This window comes from Chiloscyllium punctatum, chromosome 40, assembly GCF_047496795.1.
Source record: "Chiloscyllium punctatum isolate Juve2018m chromosome 40, sChiPun1.3, whole genome shotgun sequence".
In the NCBI taxonomy this organism is placed as follows: domain Eukaryota; kingdom Metazoa; phylum Chordata; class Chondrichthyes; order Orectolobiformes; family Hemiscylliidae; genus Chiloscyllium; species Chiloscyllium punctatum.
Window position 1 is genome coordinate 33448130 of NC_092778.1, and position 19576 is coordinate 33467705.

At 40.9% G+C, this 19576-nt stretch overlaps 1 protein-coding gene across 1 annotated transcript in view; it reads right to left on the minus strand.

The window, feature by feature from the left end:
- Window positions 1–527: 527 nt before the first annotated feature.
- LOC140464450 (heparan sulfate glucosamine 3-O-sulfotransferase 2-like) overlaps window positions 528–19576 on the minus strand; it is a 73140-nt gene continuing 54091 nt past the window's right edge. The window contains exon 2 of the mRNA XM_072559510.1: window positions 528–2419. Within this exon, the coding sequence (XP_072415611.1) occupies window positions 1801–2419 (619 nt within the window). The 3' untranslated portion in view covers window positions 528–1800. The remainder of the gene's footprint in view (window positions 2420–19576) is intronic.

Sequence of the window (19576 nt, forward strand, 5' to 3'; positions counted from 1 at the left end):
TCTTTACATATAACGCAGTGAAAGGGTCCTCCATGATCCAACTGATAGGCACAATTCTACAACATGAATCTGTTTTTCTGTAGATTTGGACAATCTAGCGTGACACAGCCATTCCTTTGACTAGCAACGTATCCCTTCTTTTAGAACAGAAATATGTGCCATTATTTTTCTCTGACAAATTGACTGCTGAGTTTCTGTGAATTACCCACAGTGACTAATTCCTTATACTTGCTTATAATAAAATATAGGGTCCCATTGTGAGGACAGGGCAGTCAGTTAAACAAAATGTATCACCTAAATTACCCCTTAAACCAGTTTGAGGCAACTAAATTGCCTGTCCAGTGAGAAATGGAGCGGAGTAGAAAAATAAGGAGGATTCAAAGCTAACTGAAAAGAACTTCTGTGCCAAGGATGGGTATTACTGTATAGTGTAATCATTATGTTATTAAACTTGTAATCTACAGAATGTAGCAGTAATTTGGACTTTGAATGATACTATAAAACAAGTTATATTGATTAGCCTCCTATTATACGTCTTCTTAGTTGGGCTGTTGTAGCACAGTGGTAGCTTCCCTACCTGAGTCAGGAGTTCTGCTTTCAAGTCCCATCTGCTCCACAATGTGTAATAACATCCCTGCACAGTTTTATTCAAAAATATCAACATTGCTCTACCTTTCCTTGTTGCCCATTTTACATGAGTACCCTAAGTTAAATTCTACCTTTTAATTTCAAACTCTACCATGGGCAGTTGAGAGTTCGAGAATGGAATGCTGGCCTCAGTAAAAGTGACCATGAAACTGTTGTATCATTGTAAAAACTTCAACTGTTTCACTGATGTTGCCTCAGGAATGAAATGCTGTCCTGACCAGGCTGGGCCTGTTAATGATTCCAAGTCCCTCACCAACATGGTTCACCTTTGCATGCTGTTCTACAGACACCTTGAATTGTTTAAGTCTCAGTCTACTTGTGGGATAGGCTGAGGACATTAAGGACATTAGCTGGGCCGCATACTGAGAACGAACAAACAATAATGTACACTATGATATCATATAGCAATAGATCCTCTCTATAAGTTGGGGCAATGCTGATAAATCCATGCTAAATAAGCCTGTGACAACTGAAACACCCACGGGGATTAGAAAAGAGAGATTAACGATTGCAATAAAATAAACTATGGAAGAGGAAATCAATAAAGGGAGAGAAGCATAGGTCTCTACATTCAATCACTCCTTCAACCATGATACATGCTGCAGAAGGATTTTTATTGGATTCTTTGTTTTATGCTATAATGGGGTGAGCGTCTGTTTGTTTTAGAGCGCAGGTGAATCTTAGAGTTCCAATTGGTTTCAATGGCAATATTTCAGATGCCAACGATATCGGTACAATACGACACATTTCACTTAAAAAAAAAACACACATCATTTGGACTGATGCCACTACACTGCCTCAGTAGTGGACCAAAGTGATGGCTGGTCCAAGGTACCCCAGTGTGTAAATCTTGTGGTTGGCTCTGGTCTCCCAGTGATTGCATCCATAACTGACCCTCATTTCCCCAGTGGCTTCCTTAGGAGGTGCCCCAGTGGTTTGCCTTGCTTTTCCCAGGATTGACCTAAACTCTGATGAATTACGGAGGAGGATCTTTAGCTCACAGTTCAACCTCAGGGTGTCAGCTTTGAGCTCTGGAACAGCTTGCCTGTTGTGTGCCAGACAGGCTATCATTTTGAATGTGTTAAGTCCTCTAATATGGAAGACGTATATAAATTTTCTCCTTTTTTTCCTCAATTTGTGGGATGTTAGTGGTTAGTCCCATCGAAAGTCATGTCCCACCATTTGATAAAATTTAATATTATATGATCTGTAAAACTCCTTCAACTGCTCAATTACATCTTGGTCTATTTGGACATGAGTCCTTCCTTTTGATTTGCCGAGGCACCTCGGCGTGCTGCTGCTCTCTGGTTTCTTCAGGCAAGGAAAGCCCTTGGTTTTGTTGAAATAAAAGTGCTTGTCAGTGACGATCCTCTTGAGGCCCAGAAAGTCCTGCACTTTGCCCATTTCTCCAGCCGGGTCGATGATGAGCCTCTCCCCACTGACAAAATGGATCTGGGAGAGGGGAAAGAACTGGAGCCAGTTCTCCAGGTGCAAGGCGTAGATTCCAATGCGGATTGCACTCCAAGAGGCATCAATCAGGCCCAGGGTCCGGTTCTTGAACGCTAGAACCTCAAAGGTCGGAATCTCCGGTTTCTTGGACAGTGTCTGGGTATAGTCTGAAATGGCTCTCGTCACTGGGTTCCTGACCACTACGATGAGTTTAGTGCCTTTTGCCATCGAGAAGATTCGCTTTGGTGCCTCCCTGGTAACAAAGTAACTGGGTGTTTTCTCCATGGTGATCTGACCATCCAGCGTCTTGGGCATCAAGCTTCTAAAGACATATAAAAAGCAGCTATTAGTATTCTTGGTGGTAGTCTATTCAATTATCTTCCGGTCTACATAGAATGCATGAAAATGGTTAACAGATAATCAGACAAATTATTTTACATGGTGTGCAGAAGGAGTTTCAGTCAGTGGGTCAGGTCTATGACAGGGGAGATTGTACGTCAGCTGTGGAAGGGACTTTCTAAATTACTTTTTCTCTCAAGTCCTGCATATTACAAACAATCAATTTGCAGTGTATTGAGAATGTAAAAAGCAAATGTGCTCTGATGAGGTGGCTACATTCACTTTGACATCTAGAAGGACAAAGGCAGGCTTGAGGATTAAATGATTAGTTACATTTCAAATTTAATTTGACTCTGCAGAACTCTTAAATGTGATATTAACTTCCTTCCAAAGCTGAGCTATTAAAGGTATTAAGTTACTGCAAACCTTCCTTTGCTGCCTTGCTTTTATATTCCCAATCCTAACCACACAGGAAGTGTTCTTTAACCATGCACCAGTGTGACTAACAGATCATAAAATATTTTCCTGTCAATCTAATTTCCTCACAGTATTATTTATTTCTGAGAAAATTCCTGGCCCATGCTATAACATCTCTCCAAATATTTGCTGTGGTTCACTGAGTGACATAAATTCCTGAGTTAGAACATTATGGATTGATCAGAGATTGAGCATAAAATGATATTGATATTTCACTTTATTTCATTAAGCCCAATGAGTCCATTCCAATGTTGATCTCCCATCTTTCCTCATCTAACCTTATAATTGTACCTCCCTATTCCTTATCTCTGACATATTGCCTACCTTCCCCTACAATGCATCTGCATTATTTTCTTTAATAATGCCCTGTGGTCGTGTTCTTAGAAGTTTTTTTCTAAATTTCCTATAGGATTTCCTGGTGATGATCTTTTATTGATAGTCACTAGTCTGCATTTTTACACAAGAGGAAACGTTTTCTCTGTATCCACTCAACCAAAACCTTCCATAATTTTAAAGACCTCTGGTAAATCAATCTTTAGCTTTCTGTACTCAAGAGAAAAGAGGTTTAACCTCTCAATACTTTCCTGACATGTAAACTCATACATTTTTGCTATCATCTATGTCAGTCTTCATGAACTTTCCAGTGCCTCTATATGCTTTCTATATTCAAGCAATCAGAACTTCATGCAGTAATCCGTGTCATTTAACCAAGGTTTAAGACAGGTTTAGCATAATTTATCTACTTTACGAATCTACCACTTTAGAAATGAAGGCTAGAACTTGGTTTGCTATTCTTTTAGTGATCTTTTTCTCCCAGAAGCTTTTCTACTCAATGTAGACTTGCACCTTCCATTGGTTTCTAAAGCACTTTGGGACATCCTGAACTGCAATAGAAAGAAAAGATATTTTCCTTTTACATCTCTGACTCATGAACAAACACACATTTAATATTTGAAACCACTCTTACATCTAACTTTTCATAGAGTCATACAGCATGGAAACAGATCCTTTGGTCCAACTAGTCCATGCCAACCATGTTCCCAAACTAAATTGGCCCCACCTGCTTGCATTTGGTCCATCTCCCTCCAACCCTTTCCTATTCATGTACTTATCCAAATGTCTTGTAAATGTTGTAAACGTATCTGCATCCACCACTTCCTCTGGCAGTTCATGCCACATATGAGCCACTCTCAGTGTAAAAAAAGTTGTCCCATATGTCCTTTTCAAATCTTTCTCCTCACCTTAAAAAATGCCTCTTAGTCTTGAAGTCCCCTACTCTAGGGAAAAGACCCTTTCTATTCACCTTACCTACGCCCCTCATGATTTTCTAATCCTCTGTAAAAGGTCACCCCTCAACCTTTTATGCTCCAGTGAAAAAAAAATCCCAGTGTATCTTTATCAAACCTTCTATCCCTGGCAACATTCTGGTAAATCTTTTCTGAACCCTCTCCAATTTAATAACATCCTTCCTTTAGCAAGGCAACCAGAACTGTACACATGATTTGGAGATGCCGGTGTTGGACTGGGGTGTACAAAGTTGAATATCACACAACACCAGGTTATAGTCCAACAGGTTTAATTGGAAGCACTAGCTTTCAGAGCATCGCTCCTTACCACCTGATGAAGGAGCGATGTTCTGAAAGCTAGTGTGCTTCCAATTAAACCTATTGGACTATAACCTGGTATTGTGTGATTTAGAACTGTACCCGGTACTCTAGAAGAGGCTTTTCCAATATCCTGTACAACCTCAACATTACATCCCAACTCATACACTCAAAGGCCTCAGCAATGAAGGCAAATTTCAAACTCCTCAATCTCTGTTCTACAGCTCAACCCAGAGACCTCCCATTAATTGTATAAGTCCTGTCCTTGTTTGTTTTACCAAAATACCTCACATTTATCCAAATTAAACTTCATCTTCCACTCCTCAGTTCATTGACCCAGTTGATCATGATCTCTTTGTAATCTTCAACCTCTCTGTCCCTCAGTTTTCTTTGTTACTGTTTAATCAAATTGTCTATAATTAAAGCTCATTTTCATGTACTCCGGTTTCTCCTATCACTTTCTTTTGATGAAGTTAGTGCATAATCTTTGATTTTGACATGTTTGTTTTCTTCATAATTTTCCAATTTCCACCACCTCAGACATCCCCCTCCTGCAATTAGTATTTATTTCACACCTGAGACTGGCCTTAAGAATGAGGCAGTGGGAAATAATTATAGAGAGTCAGGAAATGGTGGAGGGAAGTGAATAAGTATTTGACATCAGTCGTTGTGGTGGGGGACACTAATAACATTCCAAAAATACTAAATAATCAAGGAGTTAAAAGGGACAGAACATAAACAGAATGACTATCACAACAGATAGTACTAGGGATATGAAAACCGATACTTTTCCTGGAACCAATGAGTTGTATTGATGTTAAAAGGAAGTAGCTACAGAGAAAATGGATGCACTAATGATAATCTTCTAAGATTCTTAGATTCTGGAGAGTCACAGAGGGTTTGAAAACTGCCAATGTAATGCCCTTATTCAGCAATGAGAAGGGACACAAAACAAATAACTACAGATAGTTAGCTAAACATTTGTTATTGGGAAATTATTACAGTCCATTATAAAGGATGTAATAGCTGAAATTTAGAAATACAAAATATAATCAAGCAAAGTCAACATGGCTTCATCCTGATAAGTTTATTAGACTTCTTTAAGGAGGTAACAAGCAGAATAGACAAATATTTTCTAATCAATGTGTTCGGAGATGTTATTACACACATCCAGAACAGGTGACATTTTACCCTGGTCTTCTGCCTCAGTGGTAGGGACACTACCACTGGACCACAAAAGCTTTCAAGGGAGCCAAGAGAAACAATGTAACAATGCAGCAAGTTACCTCATAAGATAACAGCCTGTGGTGTTGGAGGCAATATATTAGCACAGATAGATGATTAGCTAACCAACAGAAGACAGAGACTTTCGAGGGAACTTTCTGGCTAGCAATCTGTAAATGGTGGAGCACCATAGGGACTATGGCTGGGGTCACAATAATATATATTAGTGACTTGGATGAGAAAAGTAAATGGAACATCACTAAGTTTGTAAAATACACAATAACATGATAAATGGTGAGGATGATACAATCTACAGTGGGACATTTGATAAGGTTAAGTGAGTGGGCAAAAACTTGGCAAATGGAATATAATGTGGGAAAATGTGAAGTTGTGCATTTTATTTAAATAAAGAAAAACTGCAGAAAATTGCTGCCCAGAGGCATTTGGAGGTCCTTCGGCATGAAGCACAACAAGCTAGTGTACAAGTTCAGCAGGCAATAAGGAAAGCAAATGGAATAATAGCCTTTATTTCAAAGGGAACGGAGAATAAAAATGGGGCATCTTGTTTTAGTTATTTAGACCATAGCTGGAATACTGTGAACAGTTTGATCCCTTTATCTAAGGAAAGATATCTTGGTATTGGAGGCAGTCCAGAAAAGGTTCATGGTTGATTCTGGGTATGGAGGGAGTTTCTGGGAGTAGGTTTGAACTTATTAGAGTTTAGAAGAATGAGCCATGACCTTGTATGTAATGTATAAAATTTGTAGGAGGCTTGATAGGTTCAAAGTGGAGATGTTGTTTCTTCTTGTCAAGAGTCAGAGGGCATAACCTCTGAGCAAGGGTTCAGCCAGGTAGGACAGGGCTGAAAAGCAAATTCTTCTCTCAGATTGGAGTGAATCTGTGGAATTCCTTGCCACAGAGAGCTGTAAAAGCTGAGTTGTTAAGGCTGAGATGGACAGATTTTTAATTAGTAAGAGAATCAAAGGAATAGGCAGGGAAGTAGAGTTGGAGATTATCAGATCAGCCATGATGATCTCATCGAATGGCAGAACAGTGTTGATGAGCTGAATGGCTTGCTTCAGTTCCTACATCCTTTGGCCTTGTGGTTACCTACCAACCATTTCTCAATTTGTTTCTGTGTCTGTGCTACACTTTTCAACATTACCTCCAGGCAATGAAAAAAATCCATAAACTAAAGCTCCATTATGGCAAGGGTGAGCAGAGGAGAAGATAACTGCAGAGGTAGTGGATACATTTGTCAGTGAAGAATGACTCTGCAAGGATTTATGGTGTTTGAAATCCACATTGCTGTGCATGTTTCCCAGGGATGGACTAACAGAACAATACCAGATAAGAACCAGGAAGATGCCCACATCAGATCTTCACATTAGTCAGAATTCTTTTGGCGGCCTGACAGAGTAGGACGTCACTCATCTCACAGGCCTACTCCATGCATTATCATTGCATTCTTATTTAACATAAACTGCCATTACTGGAGGGATACAAACAGCTTTTTCCCTGACAATGCCATTAATATCTCTTAATTTCTCTTCTCAATACATTTTGATCCAGTAACTGACATTGAATCAAACTCCCTTTCTCTGGATGTTGGTTCTAAGTGTTCATTATTTTGTAGGAGACTTTTTAAAAAAAAATCCAATTTATACAAAACTGGCTAATCTTGTACATGTGTCTTCATGTTCATCATGCACTGTGTAAATTAAATAACTTGTTTTCTGCTTCGTGCACAAGACCTTTTATTGTGATAAAGACCTTCAAATAAAAAAAGGAAATTGCAAAGTTGTACAGCACTTTATCATGTACGCATACCATGCAGCAGGCTGTAATACATCAGGGAACACTTACTCAGAGTAATACAGCAGAGAACAAACAATACATTTGATGGAAACTCAGAGGAAGTCAGCAGGGAATAATGCATCTGGGAGGGATACAGCAGGGGACAATACAGCAGGTAATAATAGGTATGGGAGTAATAGGGCATGCAACAGTACATTTAAGAGTTATACACCACAGAATATTACAGCAGGAAGAAATACATTTGGGAACGACACAGCGGGGAATGGTTGCGTTGTGATTATGTTTCTGAGCTAGCAATCCTCTTTTAGAAACATGAATTCATCCCACTGCAGCGACTTGTAAGGTAAATTCCACTTACTTTATACATACCTAAAATAAAAACTGGTCTCAGTAATGGTGACCATGAATTGTCAACAAAGCCATCTAATTCATTTATGTACTTTAGGGAAGGAAATCTGCCACCTTTACTTAGTCTGGCTAACGAGCGATTCCACACCCACAGCAATGTGGTTAACTTGTAACTGCTCTCTCAATTTGTCTTGCAAGTCACTCAGTTGTCTCCAGCTGTCAGGAAAAGGTAAAATAAGACTGAAAGTAAAAGGATTACTATGAATTCTCTAGGCACTGAAAACAACATACTGACCAGCCATTATTACAAAGTTCCTGATGAAAGGCTTATGCCCAAAACGTCAATTCTCCTGCTCTTCGAATGCTGCCTGACCTGCTGTGTTTTTTCCAGTGCTATGCTTTTAGACTCCAATTTCCAGAATCTGCAGTCCTCACTTTCTCCAAACTACAACCTGGTCTTCCTGGCTAACATCTTTGTATCAGAACTGGGACAGTTGTCCCACAGACTAGTCAAGCAATAGAACAAAATAGTCTATTCACAGAATCATTCCATTTGGTGGATGTCCCAGATACCAGCATCACCATTCGCACACAGAGCCACCAGAGGTGGTAGTGGAGGCAGTCAAATGGGAGTTGCCCTGGCAATCCAGAATACTGGCAGAACTTATGTCGTCTTGTAGCATCAAGTCAAAAAGTGAAAAAGGAACTCCCCTGATGATTCCCCCATATTGGACTTCCTTGGCTGATGAATCAGTACTCCTCCATGTTAAAACATTGAGAGTAGCAAGGGTGCACAATGTACTTTGGTAGGGAACTTCAATGCCCATCATTAACAGTGCCATAATATTACTCCTGACCAAGCCAGCTGAGTCCTGAAAAGATTTCTCACAGACTATTCTGCAGCAGCTGGTGATAAGGAAGAACTTTGTTGACCTTGTCCTCACCAATGTACAAAAGATAAGGCTAAAGAATTTGCAACAATCTTCAGCCAGAACTTCAGAGTGGATGGTCTATCTCAGCCTCCTCCTGAGCTCTCCAGGATCATAAAAGATTGTCTTCCGTCAATTAGATTCACACTTGATATCAAGAAGTGGCTGAAGACACTGGATACAGAAAAGGCTATGGGACCTGATAATATCCCAGCTGGAGACTTGTGTGTTAGACCTATTGGTGCTCTCAGTCCAGTTGTCCACGTACAGCTACAACACTGACTATTACATGACAATGGAAACCTTCCAAGCTATGTCCTTCATATAAAATACAGTGCAAATCCAATCTAACTAATTATTACCCCATAAACCTATTGTCAATCAATAGCAAAGTGCTGGAAGGTGTCATTGACAGTACTATCAAGCAACACTTAGTTTGAATATTATACTCAAGATGCTCAGTCAGAACCATGTGGCTCCTAATACTATTACAATTTTTGTAACAAACATGGACAGAACAGCTGAATTCCAGAGATGAGGCAAAAGTGACTACTCTTGATATCATGGCAGTATTTGACTAATCAACGAGACCTAGTGAAAATGAAGTCAATGAGAATCAGGGGGAAAACTCTCTGCTGCTTTGAATTATAAAAGCACAAAGGAAAATGGTTGCATTATTGAATGCCAATTATCTCAGCAGGAGTTCCTCAGGCCAACAATATGGGTATCGATTTGCTCTATGACTCTATGACTACAGCTACACATTAATGCCTTTCCTTCCAATGTAAGGTCAGAAGTGAAGATATGTTTGATGATTACACAATGTTACCATTGACCACTTCAAGGTGCTGGAACAGTCTGTAGCATGTGAAAAGACATTGACAACAGTCATGCTTGGTATGATATGTGAGGTAAATATTACCCGTCACTTATGAGAAACTAGCCAACTCCCTTTTACATTCAATAGCTTTATTATCATTGAGCACATTGGCCAGAGCTTTAACTGGAACACCACAAACACTACAAAGCAAATGAAAGGCTGGAAATGTTGTGGTGGGTAACTCATCTCCTGACTCCCCAAAGCCTACATAATTTACACTGCACAGGTCTGAACTGTGAAGGAATATTCTGCATTTGCCTGGATGGATGAAGCTCCAACAACACTCAAGCTCAACATCATCCAGGACAAAGCAGCTGGCTTAATTGGTATCCCATCTATACCCCCTCCATCACTCGTGCACAGCAGCAGCATGTGTCATTCACAAGAGACATTGTAGCTATTCAACAAGGGTCCTTGCAACCCATGAGCTTTACCAACAGGAAAGTCAAGATCAAGAGATGGATGGGATCATCATCACCTTTAGGTTACCTCCAAAGGCTTACATCAACCTGACTTGGAAATAATATTGCAATACGTTTGCTTTTTCTTGGACGTTCCTTCTTTACAACACTGTGGATGTACTCACATGACTTAGATTGTAGCAGTTTGGATTGGGCTTTGTCTTTAGCTGGGTGTTTTAACTAATGCACCAATGTTTATGTTATCTCCCTTAACATACAAATCTGGGAGTACTGAGGTGTTCAAGACTCCAACAGACCTTAAGTTAACTGTGATATACAAACATTACATTCGCAGGCACAAACAGAACAACTTAATATTAAACCGGACATGTTACAACAGAGAAACAGGTTTTCAGTGTGAACGTTATGCTTCAAGTGAACCAAGCTAAGTTGGATTATGAGATCTTTATACCTCTGGTTCATATGCTTTAAAATGCTGATATTAGCATGGGCAGGTCTCTTAAAAGGTTATGACAGTGCAACATAACACAACGTTCTTCCCTTTTTCTGTTGATAAAACCTCATCCCAAACGGAAATACATGGTTGTACATTAAGTGTGTGCTGTCAATTTTTTAAAACAGGCAAATAAGGAGAACAGAGTTTAAAAATCTAACATTTCAAGCTTCAGTTTAAGGCTTTGGAGGTTTGATGATTGCCTTGATCTGGTAATCATAAATCCAGCTGGATAAGTATTAATTCCCTGTTGCACATGTTTGACAAATTGATTGCCTTGCTGCTGGGTTCTGTCACTCACTGTCACTAAACAATCATCTTCAAGATTTCTTTCCTCTTCATGCATGATCGATGTGCCATACATTGCAAAGGAACAGAAACCAGCCAATGTAGCATCATGATCAGTGTTGAGTTCATATGACACGGAATGGTTGCACTTCTAGAAACCTTTTCTGGACCTCAAGTATTTCTAACAAGCATTGTTCTCCCAATTCTGGTCGTTCTCTACCTGCTCATACACTGTGTGCCTCTCCCATCAAATTTATAATTGAAGAAAAATGTCCTGTGTCTCAGAACTTCAGCTGTGTATCTCAGATTACTGGCTGCTGGGAAATGTCATTTGCAATTGCCTCCCGAGCATTTCTTTCATGAGGGATGGTAATTCCCTTCTCCACTGGGGTTGCATTAAAATTACATATGAAAATCTTGCTGTGTTGCAGAACTAAATGCTCATTAATTTAGAAATACTTTTCATATGTCCTGCTATATTTTTTGAGCATGGAGTGACAATGTGATATGGGTCACCCCTCAGTACCCCTATCTTGAAACAGTTTGCCAGTTTACTGGAGTCCATTGTCAGACACTATCTGATCTGGGACACTGAATAAACAAGAATAGTGCACTGTCAGTGTCCTGTTGCACTCTTGTGTTGCTAAATTGTTGAACAACAGGAAATCTGGAGAAGTAATTCATCACAAGGCTGTAATCTTACCCATGCACTGTAAATAGGTCTGTTGCTACTTTCATTCAAGAAGTGGATGAAACATCATGTGGATGTTTGATATGTTTGGCATGCCTCACATGCACTCACCAGTTGTTGAATGTCCTATACATTTCTGTAAATCTTTTCTGATCCCTTTCAAGTTTCACAACATGTTTCCAATAGGAAGGAGACCAGAATTGCACGTAATATTCCAGCAGTGGCCTAACCAATGTCCTGTTTAGCCGCAACATGACCTCCCAACTCCTGCACTCAATACTCAGACCAATAAAGGGAAGCATACCAAATGCCTTCTTCACTATTCGATCTACCTGCGACTCCACTTTCAAGGAGCTATGAACCTGCACTCCAAAGTCTCTTTGTTCAGCAACACTCCCTAGGATCTTACCATTAAGTGTATAAGTCCTGCTAAGATTTACTTTCTCAAAATGCAGCACCTCACATTTATCTGAATTAAACTCCATCTGCCCCTTCTAACTCAAACCTTTAACAGCACACTAGTCAACAGATGAGCACCATTGACCAGAAACTGAACTTGATTAGCTGTATAAATACTGAAGCTACAAGAGCAGGGCGGAATCTTGCAGTGAGTAACTCAGCTTCAGCATTCCTTCTGATCCCATGGGCCTCTGAGGTCCATGTGCAACAGCAACTTCTGGAAGCCAATATCAGAATTGGTGCGCTGACACCAGTTGCCGTGTGTGGAACCTTGGAGAGAATAATACACACCTCGTGATTCCCCAAAGCCTGTCCGCCATCAACAAGGCACAAGTCAAGGGTGAGACGGAATATTCCCCACTTACCTGGATGGGTGCAGCTCCAACTACATGAGGTAATTTGACACCACCCAGGACAAAGCAGCCCGTTTGATTGGCAATCCAACCACAAACATTAACTCCCTCCACCACTGGTGCTCAGGAGCAGCAGTGTGTACTATCCATAAGATGCACTGCAGAGATTCGCCAAAGATCCTCAGACAGCACTTGACAAACTCACAATCACTTCCACCTAGAGGGACAAGGGAAGCAAATACATCAGAATACCACCACCTGCAAGTTCCCCTCCAAGCCCTTCACCACCTTGACTTAAATATTCCTTCATTGTCACTGGGTCAAGATCTTGGAATTCCTTCCCTAAGGGCATTGTGGGTCAACCCACAGCAGATGGTCTGCGGGGGTTTGCAGAGGTTCAAGAAGGCAGCTCATCTCCACCTTCTGAAGGGCAACTAGGGATGGGTAATAAATGCTGGCCAGCGAGCAATGTCCACATCCCACAAATGAATTAAAAAGAATATATTAATGGTTATGAAAGCTTCTGATCACCTTCTTCCATTAACACAGTGTATGAGATTAACAGTGTGGAAAGCTTGGTCATCTTCTGAAATGTATCTTTTGCCTGGTTGAATCGGAACCTCACTGAGTGTTTACATTTCTGTATATTCTTAACCCTTTCCTTGCTGTCAGCATTGTGTTGTTGTACCACCTTATTGGTCATGTGGCATTCTCCAATAAACTGGTCAATAAACAAACTCTTGGGGTTGCTGATTTAATAACAAAACTTCAAGTCTGTTAATCCTAAAGTTAATCCTGAGCTGGTCCTTGATAAACTTCCAGACACTGTTTCTCCACCTGCTGTGAAGTCCAAACTTGATAATGGCAAGTATAATTTTTGTTCACTTTTCAGTGTCACTTATCATTTCATAATGAGTTTCTGCTATCAATGATTCTATCCGATCAATTGAACTCAACCACCACAAGCCATGTCCCTGACTTTGTGTCAGCAAAGGTTAAAAACTGCTCCTCTTTTCAGAGCACAGACTTTATTGACAGTCAAGAATGCAGTAGCCATATGTAAGTAAAAGCACTCTAGTCAAGTGTGTGTTGCTGGAACAACACAGGTCAGGCAGCATCCGAGGAGCAGGAGAATTGACGTTTCGGGCCTTCATCAGGAATGAAGCTGAGAGCCAAGGGGGTGGTGAGATAAATGGGAGGGAGTGGGCTGGAGGGGGAGGTAGCTGAGAGTGCAATACATAGATGGGGGTTGGGGTAATGGTGATAGGTCAGAGAGGAGGGTGGTTGGAAGGAAGAATGACATGTAGGACAGGTCATGAGGGCAGTGCCAAGTTGGAATGTTGGAACTGAAATGTTCATCTGCCCCTCCCACTCCACCAAAGAAATTCAGGTCCTGGGCCTTCTCCATCACCACTCCCTAACCATCCGACGCCTGGAGGAAGACTGCCTCATCTTCTGCTTCAGGACCCTCCAACCCCATGGTATCAACGTGGATTTCACCAGTTTCCTCTTTCCCCCTTCCCCCACCTTATCCCTGTTCCAACCTTCCAACTCGGCACCGCCTTCATAACCTGTCCATCTTCCTCCCCACTTATCTGCTCCACCCTCCTCTCTGGCCTATCACCATCACCCCCACCTCCATCCACCTATTGCCTTCCCAGCTACCTTCCCCCCAGCCCCACCTCCCTCCCATTTATCTCACCACCCCCTCATTCCTGATGAAGGGCTTTTGCCTGAAAAATCAATTCTCCTGCTCCTTGGATACTGCCTGACCTGCTGTGCTTTTCCAGCACCATACTCTTGACTCTAATCTCCAGCATCTGCAGTCCTCACTTTTTCCTAAAAGCATTCTAGCCTGCAGTTTCTGTACAAAACTTCACTGACTTTGTGTTTTAGGTCAAAGTGCATTGCAGCTTATTTATATTAAGCAGAGCAATGTTAGAAATGTATTTTGTCTTGAAAAAAATTATGTTCCAATAAAAAAAATTAGCTGTTTTCTTGGTGGCTAATGCCATATCCACAGATTCGTACAGCTGTCTATTCTCCCTTTTGTCTGAACTCTCTGTTCGACAAAGCTGTCATGCAGTTGGTCTTCAATTAGTTTTCCAAATGTCTACCTCCACATTATTATAGCCTTTTCTAGACAGCTTTTTACAGTTAACCTGGCGTGAATTTTGCCTCTGTCAGGGGTTTTACCTAAATGTTGTTTCCTATAAAATAAGAAACTGGGAATGGATATTGGGGTAGGAAGAATTCTATAGACTATAATGAAAACCAGCTATCATGTACAAACATTGTGTTCATTGTCTGAGCTGATACATTACAGAAATGAAGCATGCTTTCAGTAGAATGGCATACTTCAAATGATTCAAGGGAAGATGCAACCTCAGATCTTAATAACCTCAGGTCACAACCAATGGTGCAACGATGATATAATGTACATGTCTCTTAAAGACATACTGACATATCGACCAGAAATAACAAAACATAGTTTGCCACCACATTCGCAAGAGCTAAGATGGATAATAAATGTTAGCCTTATTGGTGAGGGCATGCCAAATAAAAAGAGCAACTGGGAGTAAACTGGCATGGAGCAAACATTTGGGCAAAGTATAGCATTGAATACTTCCATCTGGGAGTAATCAAGCAAGGAACTGGATATGTATAGCACAAACAGGCCCGACAGTACCAAGAGGAAATGAATCATTCCCTATTACCCACTCTATCAGATTTCTGCCTGACTTAACCCTTTCTAAATCAGAGCAGCAATTCCAATGACTTGCATGACACAGTACCAGCATGCTGCTGCCGCAGTGAGCTCTGTGTGAAAAGGACGAGGCCCTGAAGCAGAATGAAAATGCTGTGCTGGCCTTTCAATGAGATACATCTGTGAAATAATGAGAGAGAAATTGCACCCACTTTGTATTCATTTAATCCAATAACATGTCTTACATGCATACATGTAGCTGGTACTGGACACTAACATGAACAGAGAAAGATCAATCATTAATTTTACACCAGGCCTTACCTGTAAATCCATTAAAAAGCAGTCTCTTACTTTCAAAAGTTTTGTGGCATTTAATTATCTATTTTAAGTTACATATTGATTTGGTTAATAGGCATTAATTGGATTCTTTTTCAGAACATTTTATTCAGACTCCCATCAGTGGAATCTAGCTGATGAGGTATAATTTGGTTAACCTTTTCCAAGAGGCAGGTGGGAGACTTGGGAGGTTGGGCAGAGTTAGTCGGGCTGGTAAATAAGAAGAGGAACCCAAATGCATCACATTTAGATATCTTTCATTTTAGGATCCCTTTACAAACACTGTCTAATACACACCAGGTAGATATCGAACTGCTTGGAGACATTCTACCAGAAAAAGAAGATAAAACTATTTCTTAATATTCATTCAGAGAATGTGGGTGTTGCTGGCAAGACCAATCCTTATTTAAGCACCCTTCTGAGTTGTATCTTATAAATAGTGGATGTGCTTTGTAGAAGAATTACTTGCTACCGAATTTCCAGCCTCACTGTATTCATGTCCAGTGCTGATGGATTCAACAACAGCAGCATAATGGAATCTCAAGGGGAAGCATTTACTTTCATTCCTGTTGAGATGGTCTTGCCTTGTGTGGTACTAATGTACTTGCCACTTCCTGGCTCAAAACTGGAGCATTGTGACACGAACCTAAAATTTTAAAAAGTCTTTACACGAAAGAACCCACAATGACTACCTGGTAGAGCTGATGGGACAAGTTAGTTCATATCATTTAAAGAGTTCAGAGAAACAAAAATTTATTTTGAATTCTTCACTGTCTCTTTGGCTACATGGGTTCACTAATTCAGGACAGGAAGGGCTATCATAAAGAGGGTTAGTAGTTATTAGAATTTATTTGTCAAATGATGAAAGTAATAGTGAGCGTGTTCTTGTATCTTTGCACTCTGGGCTTCCATGGGCAGAACAGAAGAGTGTTGTCAGCGTGCTGAGGCCAAAGTCTCATCAATCCAATACAGACAAACTACTTCAGCTGTGTGTTAGTGTGTAGCACATTTAAAGGTATGGCAGAAGGCTGTGTATTAAATTCCTGATCCAGGACCGAAACACAAAAAATGAGGCTGATACTGGAATACAGTTTAAAAGTTGTATTGTGCTGTTGGAAGCCCTGACGTTTGGATCAGACTGAAATCTAAGGCCTGGTCTGCCTTCTCAGGTGATGGCATTATTTTGATGAAGAGTTGGAGTGTTCTCAAAAATATTCTACTCAATATTTATCCCTCAATCAGAATTGTATTACCCAGTCATCATTATGTTGATCTTTGAGAGAGTTTCCTGTGTGCAAGTTGGCAGCCATGTTTCTTACATTTCAACAGTGACTACATTTCAAAATTGGCTGCAAGCAGTACGTCCTGAAAAATACTATATAAATGCAGGTCTTTTTTTAAATCCCTTACATTGCAGAACCAGATGGACTTCTCTGTAATAAGAGTAAATAATTTCCCACATGTGAAGAATATTAACACGTGCTGTCACCTTGACAATGTGCAATGTAAGTACAAACCTTAATTTAAATGTCTGATCTCAGAAGGTGGGCTTTAACAGTGATTGGTGCTATAGTGGGTTATAGAAAGTCAGGGTTGGGAGGTCAGGTGGGGAATATGGACTGTTGAGGGGGGCGGGGGTGAGGGGTGAAGAGGATGCACGAGACATTCTGTTTCAGGAACCAAGCCAATAGCTCCTGATAAAAGGTTCTGTAGGACTGGGATGACAAATCAGACTTGTCTATTTTACTCCTTGCCTATATTCACAGGCAGTAATAAACTAAAACTTGGGGGCGGTGGTGTTAGTGATTGGCATGAATATCTCTGGCATTAATTGATTATTGAGACTGTATCTATCTGTGCTGTCACACTTCTATTGACTAAGGCTTATTATGTACTTAACCCTTCTTCCCTCCTCTCAGTGATCTGTTCTTAGTACACAATGCTGACTGAGCTCATTATTGTTCAGCTTGTATATCATTGCCCCACATTTGCAATTTAATTCAAAGAATTTCTGTGCTCCCACTTTATTCACTGCCCTCATTATGTTGAAACCTGTTTCCACACACTGTTCAATTTACTAAGGATCTCATTTCAGTGCTGGCAATCTCAGTTTCCTGTAACTGGCCATTTGCTGAGCTGAGCTTGTTTCTCCCTTCTCATGCATCACTGTCTTTTTGCATCTGTGCTGACCTTAAGTGAGTACAATATTCTAAATGCTGCCTTACTAATGGATCTCACACACACCTAATACGACTTTCCTCAAATCCTTGATACTGTAAGACTGCTAATGTGGATCCTAATCTCCTCTTGGCCAGTTACCTGAAACATTCAGAGTCTTGCCTCAACACATGGACGGATTCAACTATCCAGGGCATTGTTGGGGTACGAATGGCTAGTTACCATGGTATAAAGGGAATGTTACTGGTCCAGACATTGTGAGTTCAAATCTCACAACAGTCTTTTGGGAGTCTCAATTCAATTTTAGTAAACATAACTATAGAGCTGTTGCCTATTGTAGAAATGCATGTCCAAATTCAGTAAAACCTGGAAAATATTCAGGCATGGAATGATAAGTGGCAAGTAACATTTGTGACATGGAAGTATCAGATGATGACCATCATCCAACCATCATCTCTTGACATTCAATGGCATTTCCACTACTTAATCTTCCATTATTAGCATCATGGAGATTACCATTAACCCAAAACTGCAGTGGACTAGTCGTAAAAATACCATGTCTACAAGAACAGGTCAGAGTCATAGAGACATAGAGTCATAGAGATGTACAGTACAGAAACAGACCCTTCGGTCCAACCTGTCCATGCTGACCAGATATCCCAACCCAATCTAGTCCAACCTGCCAGCAACTGGCCCATATCCCTCCAAACCCTTCCTATTCATATACCCATCCAAATGCCTCTTAAATGTTGCAATTGTACCAGCCTCCACCACATCCTCTGGCAGCTCATTCCATACACGTACCACGCTCTGCGTGAAAAAGTTGCCCATTTGGTCCCTTTTATATCTTTCCCCCCTCACCCTAAACCTATGCCCTCTAGTTCGGCACTCCTCCACCTCAGGGAAAAGAATTTGTCTATTAATTCTATCCATGCCCCTCATGATTTTATAAACTTCTATAAGGTCATGCCTCAGCCTCTGACGCTCCAGAGAAAACAGCTTTAGCCTATTCAGCCTCTCCCCATAGTTCAAATCCTTTAACCCTGGCAACATCCTTGTAAATCTTTTCTGAACCCTTCCAAGTTTCACACCATCTTTCCGACGGGAAGGAGACCAGAATTGCATGCAATATTCCAAAAGTGGCCTAACCAATGTGCTGCAACATGACCTCCCAACTCCTGTACATACTCTGACCAATAAAGGAAAGCATCCCGTGTCTGTGTGGGTTTCCTCTGGGTGCTCTGGTTTCCTCATATAGTCCAAAGTTGTGCAGGTCAGGTGAATTGGCCATGCTAAATTGCCCGTAGTGTTAGGTGCATTAGTCAGAGGGAAATGGATCTGGGCGAGTTAATCTTTGGAGGGTGGGTGTGGACTGGTTGGGCCAAAGGGCCTATTTCCACACTGTAGAGAATCTAATCTAATCTAATATCAAACAGTTTTGTCTTCTGTGGTAACTCAGTTGCTGACTCACTAAAGCTTGCCTACTACCTGCAAAACATAAGTCAGGAGTGTGATGAACTACTCCTCACTTGCCTGGGTGGGTGCAAATTCAACAACGTTCAAAAAACTTGACAATATCCATAGAATCATAGAATCCCTACAGTGTGGAAGGAGGCCATTCAACCCATTCCTGATGAAGGTTTTTACCCAAAACGTCAATTTTCCTGCTCCTCGGATGCTGTCTGACCTGCTGTGCTTCTCCAGTACCACTCTAATCTTGTCTTGCGCCATTCAACCCATTGAGTCCACACTGACCCACTGAAGCATTCCACCCAACCGCTGAAGCTAGAATCACACAATCATAGAACCCCTACAGTGTGGAAACAGGCTCTTCGGCTCAACAAGGCCACACTGACCCATTCCCCTACATTTAACCCCTGATTAATGCATCCAACCTGCACATCCCTGAACGCTATGGGCAATCTAGCATGGC